The 16823-nt window shown below is 36.3% G+C and overlaps 1 protein-coding gene across 10 annotated transcripts in view; it reads left to right on the top strand.

Annotated features, from left to right (window-relative positions):
• Nucleotides 1–16823, top strand: part of LOC110455726 — a 73988-nt gene that overhangs the window by 10786 nt on the left and 46379 nt on the right. For all 10 annotated transcript variants that reach the window (XM_021506048.1, XM_021506045.1, XM_021506044.1 and 7 more), the window contains exons 3-5: nucleotides 5958–6145; nucleotides 15020–15312; nucleotides 16688–16772. In XM_021506048.1, the coding sequence (XP_021361723.1) occupies nucleotides 5958–6145; nucleotides 15020–15312; nucleotides 16688–16772 (566 nt within the window). The remainder of the gene's footprint in view (nucleotides 1–5957; nucleotides 6146–15019; nucleotides 15313–16687; nucleotides 16773–16823) is intronic.

Here is a 16823-nt window from a genome sequence, read left to right as displayed (position 1 = left end):
CCTTTGCCTTTCTGGCCCTCAATGTAAGTGGCAATGGTCTGTAAGCATGGCCTTCCTGGCCCTCAATGTAGGTGGCAATGGTCTGTAACCATGGCCTTCCTGTCCCTCAATGTAAGTGGCAATGGTCTGTAACCGTGGCCTTCCTGGCCCTCAATGTAAGTGGCAATGGTCTCCCCCCATGGCCTTCCTGGCCCTCAATGTAAGTGGCTATGGTCTGTAACCATGGCCTTCCTGGCCCTCAATGTAGGTGGCAATGGTCTGTAACCATGGCCTTCCTGTGCCTCAATGTAAGTGGCAATGGTCTGTAACCATGGCCTTCCTGTCCCTCAATGTAAGTGGCAATGGTCTGTAACCGTGGCCTTCCTGGCCCTCAATGTAAGTGGCAATGGACTGTAACCATGGCCTTCCTGGCCCTCAATGTAAGAGACAATGGTCTGTAACCATGGCCTTCCTGGCCCTCACTGTAAGTGGCAATGGTCTGTAACCATGGCCTTCCTGGCCCTCAATGTTAGTGGCAATGGTCTGTAACCATGGCCTTTTTGGCCCTCAATGTAAGTGGCAATGGTCTGTAACCATGGCCTTCCTGGCCCTCAATGTAAGTGGCAATGGTCTGTCACCATGTACCTGGAATCAATTCTGAGGGTTAATGTGTAATAATATTCTACGAATAAATTTTGTAACATTATATATAATTACATATGTTTTGCATGTAGACATGTTTCCCATTGCCTTGTATTTCTACATATGTTTTAGAACACTTCAGACACAGATTTTCAGAACACTTCAGACACAGATTCTCAGAACACTCCAGACACAGATTCTCAGAACACTTCAGTTACAGATTTTCAGAACACTTCGGACACAGATTTTCAGAACACTTCGGACACAGATTTTCAGAACACTTTGATTCTCAGACACAGATTTTCAGAACACTTCAGATACAGATTTTCAGAACACTTCTCAGACACAGATTTTCAGAACACTTCAGTCACAGATTTAGTGACGTCATGCAGAAACAGATTTAGTGACGTCAAGCAGAAACAGATTTAGTGACGTCATGCAGAAACAGATTTAGTGACGTCATGCAGAAACAGATTTAGTGACTTCAGATACCGGTTTTCATTCTTTTGACTTTAAGCATCACAGATGTGTCCTTAGTAGACGAAATAACCATATGGTGCAGAAAGAAACAGTTTACTTTGCTTGGCTGTCTCGACATCAACTTACTAAAGTTCATTCATCATATTTCTAGTGGCAATTTTAAAGACATTATCCCTCATTGCAAGTTATGTGAAAAGCTACATGCTAATATTGTATTTCTTTAAGGCCAAAACAAATGTATATTTCAGGCAAAATGACTGAAAAGAATAGGGTATGTCGATTGGGATTTATTTATTTTTATTCTTTTTTTTTGTGGGGTGGGGAGGCTTATTTCAGAAGTTACAAATATCTACAAACATAATTTGGTTGTTTGTCCATCGATTGTTTTGTATTTGGTGGACAACTTACCTCAACACTGGATAGAGTACGTTCGAGTGAGATAAAATAGTTAGGGTTGGCGGTAAAAACTAGGGTCGGTTGAGGTACTGAAACATATATATAATTATTTGGGGCGTAAGGAACCAAATTTTCTAAAATAAATTATTTTTTTAATTTTATTTTTGATATACATTTTCCTGGTAGACTTCATTTTAGAACCAGTTTTGGCTTCTTACGATAGGAATATTTACCTGGTCATACTTACCTGTCACTTATATGTGTATATAAACTAATGTATAAGAAAGACTCCGAGGCTAAGTGTTAAATTATAGATGTGTGTCCTTAAAAGTGTGATATAAGGTTTATGTTTTACTTACAATGGAAATCCAATCTGTCGGTAATGTGTGAGGTGGGGTATGTAGACTGTGTATATCTTAACTAAATGTGCTACCAGCTGTCTGGGGCGTGTTTTAAAATCTAATACAACTGTTATAAAGATATTGAGAAGTATTACAGGTGAATGGGGGAAGGGAGATTTCTGTTAAGTTGAAATGTATTCTAAACTGATAAAACAACAATTGTATACCAATAAACAAGGCCAGGGGTTTATCACCTTCCTTTAAAAGTCTGTTGTTACAGACTCATTCTTAATTGAGCTAAACAATTTTTCTCTCAAATTGCAAAAATGGTATCTATAAAACAGATTTCTCATGGTAAATGCCTGTAGTCATACACCTACAGGTGTGAAGTTGCCTGAACGCAGGTAAGCAGGTGAATCGCCCAAATTTTTAAATAAAGCAATAAAAAAAAACCACAAAAAACACTGCATGTGATTGTGGCACACTGAATTTGTAATCAGAAATTATAAATACAATTAAAATATCATTTTATTGTAGAAAGTCTCAATTTTGCTATTACTTCGTGCAATTTACCCTCTGGAAACTGATCTTGTGACAGATTTTAAAATAAGAATATTTTTTTCTGTCGGGGTGGCAGGGTGTGGAGGGCTTTGTCCCGGCCACATACCCTGCCCCTCACCTGCTCTGAAATAAATCCTCCTGGGGTAAGGGCTAGCTATACCCCTGTCATATAGAAATCTACATAGAAATTGGTGTGAGCCTAGGTGAGGTTATATGTAGGTTATAGGTGTAAGGCATGGGAGCTTTACTGCCCATTGTAGCAGGTATATATAGAATATGGAATAATTAAAAAAAGAAGGAATGCTTGTAATTTTTTTACCTCATGTAACAAAGAAAACAAAAATCAATGATTTTCTTCCTTTTGTTATATGAAAACTGTTTACTTTTACTCACATGTTGTTTACATATCAACAAACCATTGTATTTCTGTTTTTACCTGTAATACCTACAGTTAAATATAGGGACATCATTCAGTGTTGGTTTGAATGGCCTATGGTGTCGGGAAGGTTTTGTATATACCTACCGGTATTACACTGTTTGGGTCAATAATGACACAGATTTTCCTTTACTAAACCTATATGTTGATAGGGTAATGACTTTACAGACCGACCCAGGTATGTAGGGGGGAATTAGGGCCTTACTGTAATCAAGCGATTGTGTTACCTGTATTATTGCCACGTGCCCGTGTCTATTGATCACATCTGCGATATGTACTTAAAGCTTTCAGCTTGTTATCCAAGATAAAACAGGTGTACAGTAATAAACAATATCCTGTAAAAATGGAAAATATTTTGGTGGGAAAATGCTCGCATTTTTCACGTTCCTCAATTTGTGAAAAAATAGCCACATGCAAATATTCATAATAGATTATAATATATAGAGACATTGTCAACGTGAACATTTCCATACTGTGTTCAGTTTAAAGAGTCGCAATGCGAACGTTTCTGCGTTCAAATCTGGAACCTTCCGAACTCTAGATGGACACTACGAATTGAGCTACTTGGTCCCCGACATTATCGACCCAGTCCAGTTCAGCTACATTCCTCTCTCCTTTTTTTAAGTCTTTGCCCCCGAAAACACAACTATTTACAATAGTTTCAAGTATCCCCTTGCCAAGCTAGTATTCACCCAGTGCTTGAAACAAAGGTTGGCAAGCTCAACAATTTTGTAACAGGAGAAAGAGAAAATGCAACTGCCAGACTGGGATTTGAACCTGGGACCCTCCAAACTTTAGACGGACACTCTACCAATTGAGCTACTTGGTCGCCGATGATCAACCCTGTCCAGTTCTGTTACACTAGTTAAAGAGGTGTACAAAAATAAACAGTTTTCAAAACTTTTCTAGGGATATGGCTGGGGGTAGGTGTATGTGTTCTCAGAACCCCCTAGAAGAGCTAAATTGTACCTCTGATACTCACATCCAGGTCTGTGACCCATGAACGAGTACCCACAAACATCACCCACACTTACACAACAACCCATTTGTTACCCGCCTGATCCCTAGTAAGACAAGTAGTCATTAACACTAGTAAAACAGCAAGTTACCTGTGGACACTCCATAGGTAGGTCCTTAGAAAGTGGGGGAGACGAGTACTGGGCTATAGACGGATGTGTATTAAACTTCTGATTACCGATAACATACAGAACATGTTGATCAACGGTAATATACAGAACATGCTGATCGCTGATAATATATGGTACACACCGTTCACGGTAACCTACAGTACATGCCTGTCACCGATAATTATACTGTATACATGCTGTTTACAATAATGTACTACGTAAAAGAGGGAAATAGAAAACCTTGTCGTGTTTGACAAGTTTTGATATGTATTACATTGGACGGAACATCACATACTGATAACCTACGATCGTTGATAAGGACGGGAGATTTACCCGTTAATACAATTTTAAAATCTTTGATCCGTGATCCACTCCTACATACTGTACCCTACAAACTGTTACCAGGTGGATGTTCTTATGTGTTGTAACCAAATGAAAACATTTATCAATCATATATTTATTCAGGAATTATTTTTTCTTCAGATGGAATTCCACAGGTTTTGATCCGTATTCACATGAACTGAATGTGTCTGCTTGCTTTATTGTCATAATCAAACACAAACAATTTGAAAATAACAAAAACAAACATTTTATGGTCTCAAATTAGAACATGGAGTTGATTTCCTTCAAAAGTCTAAGGATCGATATATGAATTTTAAATCTTAAATCGGAGATGGTGTAAATTTTAAGTCTTAGGAGATAAATGTATGACTTTTAAGTTTAAGGAGATATAGCTCATTAGTTTAACTCATTCGCCCCTGAAGACACATTACAGGTATTTGAACTCTTCCACGTCAAAGGTTGGAATAGTTCAATATGAAATTTCAGGGGTGAATGAGTTAAGTTGAAGATGATAAGTACATACTACATTTAGTTTAAGTTGGTGGTATTGCAATTTTTAAGTTTGAGTCTCAGGTAGGTGATATAACATTTAAGTCTATAGTGATGCAACTTTTTAATTTAAGTCTGAGGCGAGTCAACTTATGAGTGTATCTCTCAGTTAAATTTGAGGACTGAGAAATAAGTTTCCAGTTATACATTCAAGGCTTTAGATTTGATTTGGGGTTTTAAATCTGTGGTGGTGTGCCAATCTTTAATATATATCACTTGAGTAAATCAAGAATTTGTAATGGAAGTGCATGAATATTGAGGTACGATTTTAAGAAAAAATACGAGATCTTCTTTCAGATGTTTGATGTTTTCATTAAAAAAAAAAAGAAGGTAAACTTATGCAGACATTATTAAAATTTTATTAGAATTAGCATAGTAAAAAATAGCTTTTATTGACGGGAGAAAAACCTTGTGAGTAATTTACACTGTCGTACAGAATATTTTACGCTGTAAAACTAATAAAGGTAGCCACGAAAAGGGGAGTTTATTCATAATGCTGGTTCTAATTGTTACACAGGAAATGAATATTTCATTTTGAATTAGTTCAGACATGTTTAGGGTCACAGGTGTTCAAACGTTTCGTAAATAGATTTTCTGCCCTGATTGGTCCTTGTATAGGTATTAGATTCATAATAACAAATATTGAAGTTTTAAATTCTCAGAGATGATAAATAAATAATACATCCCTGTCAGTAAGCTGTCAAAGTTTTCTGGATGTTATTATCATTTTACAAACATGCATATTTATATATCGTCAATATGTAACTGATTGGACGTAAAAGTGTCGATAAGTTGGAATACATTGTGTCTAGTCATCTGCTCACACTGGACAACAAATAGGCTTTAAATAAAAGTTGGCATTAAATTTTATATAAACTTAAAAAACATCACAAGAAATCTATCTATACATTTGTTGAAAGTTCCTGTTTGTATCCCTCATACACTATGCCAGTTTAGTAGTGAAACCCAAAAAAACTAAAACAAAATTGACACAGGTGGGTTTTTATTATCACAGACATGTGTACTGTTTCAATGGTAGACAAGTTATATTTGTAAATCTGTCACCAAAATAAAAATGTACGAAATGTATTAACATTTTTGTAGGTTTTCCCGATCGCCACCACCTATAACCGGCTGACGGGGTCATTTGAGGAGGTGAACTACACTGACAACGATGGTAATCGGGCCTCGTCTGGGTCGTCAGATCGGACGCTCCAGTACGCCCCAACAGATGAGGAACGGGATCAGTTATTGGTGTGGGCACGCGAGGAAAGGCTGCCTCTCTTCCTCAGGTGGGTACCGTTCTACCTCATAGTGTTGTATATGCTATATAGAGGTTCCCATACAAGTGATGGTTGGTTATCCTGTTTATCTAACTCGAGTTAGTTAAACTTCAATTTGTTTAAAGATACGAGTTTAACTGAGGGTCTTTTGAAATTTTAAAATTAACTAACGAGAGTTAGATAAACATGATAATCAACGATCAAGAGTTTGGGGACCTTTTTCTACCACAACGATCAGATATCATATCTAGAAAACCATACGTTTCTTTGATCATTCCTGTTTCCGATCAGTTGCCATGAACTATGATGTCACTATAGAAAATGACGTCGCAACATGTTGTTACCTGACGTCATAATAAGAAGACTAACTAGTGAAATAATGTCAAGGATGTTACCCACTAGTGGGTAATAACTAAAATCAGAGTCTGGAGTGAGGTAACCTTAAGTGGTTGTGGGAGAAATCTATATTACCGTCAACAAATCATCTGTGGTTTGCCATCATAATCTTGCACTGTGCTATTTTTACAAAGATTTTCAAATGTATGCTATGCACCTATATTAGTGTATGTAAAATATGTGAATTGTACTTGTTGTTAAAGACACCGCACTAGCTTTGTATATAGAGAATTTCCCTTCAGCTTAGCGGTAGAGCGTCCGTCTAGAAAGTCTGAGGTCGTGGGTTCGATTCCCCAGCAAGGGCACATACTGGTGTAGCATGGTAATATGAAGGCCATGGTGGACTTCATTATTCCTATAACAAACTGGTGCCATTAACCCTTCCTGTTGAAGGAAGAGGAGAATTCTTAATGGGGAGCAAAAGAACCTGGGTTATGGTTGTCTTTTAGGGCAAGGACTTGGAAAAAGTGGGGGGGGGGGCGGAGTAGTGTAAATGATGTGCATTGTATATAGTGTCATAGTCACCTTGGCTAATAGGAGGAGTTTCCCTTCAGCTCAGTGTTTGACTTGAAAGTCTGGGTTCTCAGGTCTGATCCCCAGCGAACGCATATATTTACACTTAAATCTTATTACAGTTTATTTATTTGTTTTTATATTTTTTAATGCTTTGCTATGACGCATGGTGAAGTTTTAATGTAATGCTGAAATACAATATAGTCGTATGGAAAGTAACATGATCATGCTATCTTTTATGATCTCGTGATGTTAAAATTGGGTGGTTTCTGTGTTCTGATATTCCCCTTACGTATTAATCTTTGGTTGTAAAAGTCAGGCTGCTATCATTAATCAATGTATTCTCACCTGTCGGCAGGTAACACTCAAGATTTATAGCATTTTTAAGAGAGGTTAGAATGTCGAGTATAATTTATTACGAGAACGCCCTAACATACTCGAGGTGAGACATTTATCATATCAAAAGGCTCTAATTTTACGAAATAAATTTATGATTGACTTGACTCAAGATTATTTGCTTTAGAACAATTTTTAAAATCATACATTTTGGTTTGAGAAACATTATCGTGGCTTCACATCAAAGTGTCCAACCTCTGATTTTACTTGTCGTCTGTCCTGTATTTGATTATATAAGTCGTACCATCTCCATATCTAACACTGTAATACATGTACAGTGTGTATCCCACTCTGGCTAGCAGAGCTCCTTCCTGTTAGTAAACCTCTGTTAGGATCAATTTAAATCTCAGTTTAAGATTAAACGTTGTAAAGTGGTATGATAGGTTACGCTTCGGGGGACGTGTTTTGTTCCCTTTGATAATCGGTAATGGGAACAGTACGATTATAACATCCTGTGACTGTCCAATCAGCACGGCCATCTCTTGTCCAATGGGGCGTGTCTGATGGCTAAGTGATGATGACCTTTACCAACACAAAATACGTGATTTAGTATCGTTATCGTAGTGAATCATTAGATTATATAGGTTTATATAGTATTGAATTCAGACAAAGAATGGAACACAATGTCTGATTATCATTGTTATAAAATTGAAATGAAATAATTAAAAATGGGATCTTGATTTTCTAAGTGTTCTCTTGTAATACCGAATTTAAATGGGTTCTGAAAATTATGGATTGGACAATAAGCCTTATACATAAAGATACAAGTATTTATGGAAAATTTAAGGGAATAATATTCTTCCCCCCTCCCCCCTAGTAAGCTAAAAAACATATTTGTTGTGATGATAGTTGTTAAAATCATAAAATCCCTCCCCGCCCCCCTACATCGATCAACCCCCTTAGTCTTAATCTTTTAAACCCTTCCCCCTCCTCTAGTGCCTGATGCATTTCTCAAAAAGAAAAATATAGATCCCATTAAAAAACTAATAATATACAAGCACAACATTTACATAGCGGTCTATAAACTACTCTCAATCTAGTATTGACATTATTTTTCTTCTTTGTGCCAAGCCTGCGACTTGAGCTGGAACAATTTGCCAAAAATAAAATTCAAATAAAAAATGAAAAATTGTTATCATTGACAGGAGTGCCAAACATTTTTGTGACATTGATTTATTGTCGCCAAATAGGTTTCCTTTACATTCAAAACTTCTGTGCAAATATCTAAACGGTTCTGTTTACAAAAAAAATGTAGAATGTGACAAATGTTTTTCAGTTCATTTTCATGTTTCAAACGGATTTCAAATTAAATGTCGCTTTTATTTGCCAACACGCAATGCAGGGTATTTGACAATGGCCTCCTGCCTGGGTGTTAGCTGTGTTATATCGTATAGGTAAACATTTCAAGTCGTTTATTTATAACACTAGAGATCTGCCTATCATCCGAATTCCTCTTATAATACTCTACATCACCTGTGTCAGGGCTTAATCACTTAAAGCATCGTTAGCTTACAGAGTCTCAAAGAAAAATGTTGAAGTGCCATTTTTTCTTCATAATTTCTGAAAAATTTAAACAAAATTCATATCATAGTGTTCATTACTTTCAATAAGTTTGTCTGTAGTCTTAAAAAATGTTCAATTTCAATTAGATGTGTTTTAAATGTTCAACATTGAAATGTTGTAATGTTTTGTTTAAGCTGATTCAACTTTGAAACAACTAGACTTCTGCCTAACAACCTATATGAAGGTGTAGCTATGTGTTTGAACTGAAAGTGGAGAAACAAATTAGGGCCTTTTTAAAAGCTGTCAAATTATGAATTAGTCCAAATTTCTTTGTCATTTTCAATGTTTACCCATTTCAAACAAGGTATTTTTAACTTTGTTCTTTAATTTTCTCTCTTTAGTTCATTTTTTTTCTTCAAGTTATTGATACTTTACAACAATTAACTAATTTACACAGTAACAAGTTAAAAAATACCACAAAGAAAATAATAAAATTCCACAAGAGCAAATTGTACCTAAATAAGATAATGTCTTCAGGTCCTGATTATTTACCTGTATATTAAGGTTTATGAAGATAAACCAGGTATATGTTGACAAATAAGTATTCCAACCTAAGCAAACATACTAAACAGCAATAACAGATATATTCAGACTGACCACACATGTACACTATATGGTCAACATGCATGTCCAGCATGGGGGCTATCAGATATATGTCCAGAGAAGGGGCCTATGTCCAGAGTAGAGGCCTGAGCGTAATCACAGCTGATTGGTCAGTCCACACAAAGAACAGTCATTCAGTTTGGTACAGCCTCCGTAACCACTGATCTATTTGATACCACCACCATCCCCTCCACACAACCTGGACTTATTTACTCAACATGCAAGTGTCGTATATTATATAGGTATACCCTGTTAGTAGATGTAACAAGCTTGGAACCACCCAAGATAGCCAGATACATGAATTCATGGATTAAGTAAGATATGCTTACACATAGTACTAGTATATATGCAAGTATTAGAATAAGCTCATTGTCATAATATGTATACATGCAACATTATCGTGTTTTAATTTAGGCAAACTCAGCCTCAGGTAGGGTTTATAGGCATGGGCATATTTTAAGTATTCATACATATATTAATACTTAAATTCCCCAAAATTTTAATACTTCATAATTTATTCATAGGGTTATTTAGACCCAACTTCAATTTCAACTTATCGATTCAGTTTATATCCTCTTCCGGATCTTGTGGCAAGCACAGCTACACCGAGTTGAGGATATGGCTCATCAATTCTTCTCCTCTTCCGGGTCTAGATAGCTTATCAGCTACACCGAGTTGAGGATGTTGATTCTACTCACAATCTGCTATCAGGAATTCTCATCCGGCTCTTGTAGTTATGCCTAGCACTATATATTTGAAGTAGCCAGACTACCCGTATATTAATATAGTCTAGATCTGCTCGCCTACACCGAGTTGAGAAGGATTGATCTTCAGTCAAGGGCATACCCCTCTTCCGGCTCTTGTAGCATCCTTACACCGAGTTGAGGGGTATCGATTCAACCAGTCTCTTCCGGCTCTTATAGTTATGCCTAGCACTATATACACGTGTAGCCAGACTACCCATATATAGTCTAGATCCGCTTGCCTACACCGAGTTGAGATTGTTGAAAGTACCCAACACAGTACATGCTATATGTGGCCTTTGTTCCTTATAATCCTACATATCATGTTATGATACAACTTTGTGTTATCATCTAGATCTTTATAAGCATTACCTGTTAGGAAGAACAAAGGTCAGCAAATAGTATATCTTATAGCTGAGTTTGCCCCTATCGCCAAATGTGTTTGTGTGTAACTTGTGTGATAATGTATTCATGCCTTGATTATGTGACATTAATAAACATGTTGTATATATGTATTTCACTCTTCTCGTGATTTATCAGACATAAACAGGTCTTTTGGGTTATTTACCTGTGTATGGTCCAACCAATCACTTACCTGTGTATTTTCCAACCAATCACTTACCTGTGTATTTTCCAACAAATTACTTACCTGTGTATGAATTGACCATTTGTTTACCTTTCCACGGGTGCTACTGATTTTTTACCTGTTTCTATTTGTACAAAACCTGTTGATGGATATTCAAAAGACATTTTCTGTTGACAGATGCAATCAAATGATGTGTGAAGTCTTTCAAGATTAGTGATATATGAGAACAGGTTTTCTGTAAGGCATATGGTCTCTCTAGAAAGGTGATCTCTAAAGGCAGGTGTCCTCTCTAGACAGGTTTTTCTATTCAGGCAGGTTTTGCCATTGTTTTGGAATTTTAAGTGTTTAATTCAGCCTCTGTACCATGTTGCTGTTATTAGTGTCTCTACCATCTTTCCTCACTTACTGAAATGATATAACTATGCATCTCGTCTCCCAAACCTACCCTTCTGTCTGGCCTGTTTCGGTTAACAAAATCCTCGTTATACTGCCACCCTTTGTTCAGAGAAACTTCATCATTATAAAGGGATTTGGCGATAAAATGAGGTAAACATAAAATTATAAAGGAATTCTTAACAAAAAGAGAAAAATATACCTTAAAGTATGTTGGCGGTAAGTGAGGTGGCAAAGAAATGAAGGGCATTATATCAAGGTTTTACCGTGCTATACACTTTATGTCAGACTTTTCAGTCTCACAATCATGACTGTCTTCCGGATTTTTTGGAACAAGAGCAAACAATTTTTTAATTCTCTTTGGGAATGTGTCGGACAGTTATGTCGCCATTATATACACCAACTGACATAATTAATGGGTTTTTTCTTGAGTAAGTGTCCCCTTCAGCCAACACTTTCAAGCACCCTTGGCATTAATTACATCAAACACAATACATTTACTTTAAAAAAATTGTTCTCACTTTATTTTTAAAAGAATGTCTATGATAACAAACAATAAAAACTCCACATTTTTTTTTAAAAATCACACTGTTTGTAAAAGAAATTCTCAACCTAATTATAAATTACAGGGAACTAGAATTGTACCAATGATTGTTAGTTTATCTGTCGGTTGTTGAGGTATTCTGATAACTGAGAAGACTTCATATATTGGTTAATTGTAACCTTGTCAATTGTTGACTAAACTTTAACAGACGGAGAAAGCATTCCTATCCCATTACTGGTTCTAACAAAGACCAGCCATTGATTCCGGTATTTACCTTCAGTGCTGTATAGAAAGTGTTAGGTGGTATTGGTAATCCCCCGGGGTAACGCGAGACATCTTAAGCCCGAACCCGCAATTGTACACAAGCAAAATCTAAAGTTATTGTACATGTGTATATTTTGTATACCTACATTAAATGTACTAAATGGTGAAGCATGTGTGTAGATCTTCTGTATTTGTACTCAATGCAGGTCACAGTTAAATGTATCACCTTATTGACCTTATAAGTAAACAGTGTACTTATGTGCACGAGGAACGAATCAATCTAAATTACATCTTTTATTTCCCGAAATTTTACACATACGAGACAGGTAGATTGTTTGTACATGGATGTGCTTTTGGGCCAAAACATATTGTCAAAGAGAGGTTCGGGTAAACAGAGGTGCTAATTAAGATAATGTTGATGATGAGATAAAAATTCTTAACAGATCACGATTTCGGATCCTTCGTAACTTCCCCTTACTGTGTATGTGAATGCTAATGTTACGTTGAAGCATAGTTGAGGTGATGACATACAAACACTTAAATGTGAGAGGGGAATTCCCTTGTTTCAGCACTAAGGTGAGACCCCTTGTCTCAACACTAAGGTGAGACCCCTTGTCTCAACACTAAGGTGATACACCTTGTCTCAACACTAAGGTGCTACCCCTTGTCTCAGCACTAAGGTGATACACCTTGTCTCAACACTAAGGTGATATCTCTTGTCTCAACACTAAGGTGAGACTTCTTGTCTCAACACTAAGGTGATTCCCCTTGTCTCAACACTAAGGAGAGACCCCTTATTTCAACACTAATGTGAGCCAAGAATTTCTCTCATATGGGGAAAAGTATGAGTAAACCTGTCCAGAGAAATTCTTGGCTCACATTAGGGTTGAGACGGTGGTGGATTTCCCTTTCATAACAATGATATGACGTCTCATAAACAACAATGCATTAACGTCACATCAACAACTCATTAACATCACATCAACAACAACTCATTAACGTCACATGAACAACAATTCATTAACATCAGATCAACAACAATTCATTAACGGCACATCAACAACAATTCATTAACATAACATCAACAACAACTCATTAACGTCATATCAACAACAATTCGTTAACGTCACATCAACAACAATCATTAACGTCACATCAACAAAAATTCATTAACATCACATCAACAACAACTTAATAACGTCACATCAACAACAATCCATTAACATCACATCAACAACAACTCATTAACGCCACATCAACAACAATTCATTAACATAACATCAACAACAACTCATTAACGCCACATCAACAACAATTCATTAACATCGCATCAACAACAATTCATTAACATCGCATCAACAACAATTCATTAACATCGCATCAACAACAATTCATTAACATCGCATCAACAACAATTCATTAACATCGCATCAACAACAATTCATTAACATCGCATCAACAACAATTCATTAACATCGCATCAACAACAATTCATTAACATCGCATCAACAACAATTCATTAACATCGCATCAACAACAATTCATTAACATCGCATCAACAACAATTCATTAACATAACATCAACAACAACTCATTAACGCCACATCAACAACAATTCATTAACATCGCATCAACAACAATTCATTAACATCGCATCAACAACAATTCATTAACATCGCATCAACAACAATTCATTAACATCGCATCAACAACAATTCATTAACATAACATCAACAACAACTCATTAACGCCACATCAACAACAATTCATTAACATCGCATCAACAACAATTCATTAACTTCACATCAACAACAATTCATTAACGTCACATCAATAACAACTCATAAACGTCACATCAACAACAATCCATTAACATCACATCAACAACAACTTAATAACGTCACATCAACAACAATCCATTAACATCACATCAACAACAATTCATTAACATCCCATCAACAACAACTCATTAACGCCACATCAACAACAATTCATTAACATCACATCAACAACAATTCTTTAATGTCACATCAACAACAATTCATTAACATCACATCAACAACAATTCATTAATGTCACATCAACAACAATTCATTAACGTCACATCAATAACAACTCATAAACGTCACATCAACAACAATCATTAACGTCACATCAACAACAACTCATTAACGTCACATCAACAATAATTCATTGACGTCACATCAACAACAATTCATTAACGTCACATCAACAGTAATTCATTAATGTAGCATCAACAATGCATCAAGCCTGTAACATCAACATTGCATTATATACTTGATAGGGTCTACAGGGTGAGAGAACAAGAATGAATCTCAACCCTCGGGGAAAGATTCTTAAGTTGCCAAACACTTGGCAAACTCTTGGCAACTTAAGAATCTCTCCCCGAGGGTTGAGATCCCAAATCTCACTCCCATGGGTGTGAAAAGTTCTATAAGTGTCACCAAATGGTTGAGATGAGGTGATTTACAAGTCACAGCAATTATATGATGAAACATCAACTATGCATATATAACAAGGTCACTAGTAGAACAAAAATAGAATCTTTCACCCCTTGGGGGTAAGATGGGGGGATCTTAACGCCCAGGGAAAGATTCTTAAGATGCCAGTTGCTAGAAGCCTTGTATTTGGCAGCTTTAAAACTAAATGGATTTGTATATAGCTTGTCTTTACACTTGAGTGTAGACAGAAGAATTCTGATGTAGGGGACAGAGTTATCTCCCATGGGTGCCCACATTGAACATGTGTATCTTGCATATGAAGAGGTAGGAGGAAAATGGAGCAATCAAGAGTTTACAATAATAAAAGTTGGACTGCTGAAGAATGATATTAATCCCTCAACATTACCTTTGTCTTTTCAGCACACAACTGTTCCGTGAATTTAAGCTCTGTAAGCTGTTATTACGTGCATTAGATGACCGCTACTCAGCCGGACGACACTCCAACACATTACGGGGTTACAGCCGACAGTCGGAAAGCTACGTGTCAAGTTTCAGCAACAGTGCAGATAATAGTGCCCATGATGAGATTGATGACGAGGATGAAGAAATGACCTTCATGGATTCAAGTAACCTGCGACATTCTGCCTTGTACAGATATCAACGGCCAGGAAGTAAAGCTCTGAGCGTACCAACTCGTATGTGTCTAGGATCAGGTAAGGGGCATAACTCTATAATTACAACTAGTATCTTCACAGTTAAGGCAAACAGATCACTTAACAGATGGTATCATTCCATTTTTATTGCACTATAGACTTATAAGGTTTGCTAAAGAATTGAATATGCTATTTGAAGTAGTTCAATAAAGACAGGGATTCTTTATGGGCAGTGACTTGCTAAATACAGGAATTCACTTTGTAAAGGAATTTTAAAATAGTTAAAGTATAGACTAGCACTATCAACAATAATTCACTATAAACAGTTGCTCACTATAGATAAATGTTTATATACAGGGGTTCACTATACACAAGTTTACTATATACAGGGTCACTAAAGACAGGTTTAATAAAGGTTAGCTAGAAACAGTTTGAAATAGACCTGGGCCTGTATTCATGAAACTATTCTCATGCTCAAACTCAGACTTTGTGCTCAAGTCCAATATCTTACTCTGTGAGAAATTAATTAGTTAAATTTTTTCAATTATTTGGAAGAATCTAACAAAAGAAATTAAGGGCCAAATACCATTAACGAGGTTTAAACTTTACTTTTTGACCATGAAACATGATTTTAAGCCAGTTACAAGAAAATAGGTTTGAGCACAGAATTTATGCTTGAGCACGAGAAGGGTTTCATGAATACTGACCCTGTTCTTTATAGACAGGGTTTTCTATATAGAAGTTCACTATACACAGGTTCAATATAGACAGGTTTGTAATAGACAGGGATTCACTGTAGGTAGGTTTGATATAGAGAAATTCAATATAGACAGGTTTGTAATAGGCAGGGATTCACTGTAGGTAGGTTTGATATAGAGAAATTCAATATAGACAGGTTTGTAATAGGCAGGGATTCACTGTAGGTAGGTTTGATATAGAGAAATTCAATATAGACAGGTTTGTAATAGACAGGGATTCACTGTAGGTAGGTTTGATATAGAGAAATTCAATATAGACAGGTTTGTAATAGACAGGGATTTACTGTAGGTAGGTTTGATATAGAGAAATTCAATATAGACAGGTTTGTAATAGACAGGGATTCACTGTAGGTAGGTTTGATATAAGAAATTCGATACAGACAGGTTTGTAATAGACAGGGATTTACTGTAGGTAGGTTTGATATAGAGAAATTCAATATAGACAGGTTTGTAATAGACAGGGATTCACCACTGTAGGTAGGTTTGATATAGAGAAATTCAATATTAAATAGTAGTCATTTTGTCCATTATTCTCACTATTTACTCTACATGTTTTAAATTCACTGATGATAATCGTGTCAAGTTATCAAAACATTCATAGAAACTCATCTTTAACTTGTTCACTACAGAAGAAAACTAAAAACATCAGAATTGATATATATTTTTGTTTGCTACAGAGGACACTCAGAGAGGGAGTACACTCACAGCGACCCAGGAATCCTCGCGTGGAGAATCACAAAGTGCCAAACACAAGAAGAAGAAGTAAGTAGGAATAGTAGGAACCTTGTCCCCCCTCCCACTCCCCCCTCCCAC

Source organism: Mizuhopecten yessoensis, unplaced genomic scaffold (assembly GCF_002113885.1).
Source record: "Mizuhopecten yessoensis strain PY_sf001 unplaced genomic scaffold, ASM211388v2 scaffold8365, whole genome shotgun sequence".
Lineage (NCBI taxonomy): Eukaryota > Metazoa > Mollusca > Bivalvia > Pectinida > Pectinidae > Mizuhopecten > Mizuhopecten yessoensis.
The sequence above is the reverse complement of the archived record's forward strand: the minus strand, read 5'-3'. Positions and strand labels throughout refer to the sequence as shown.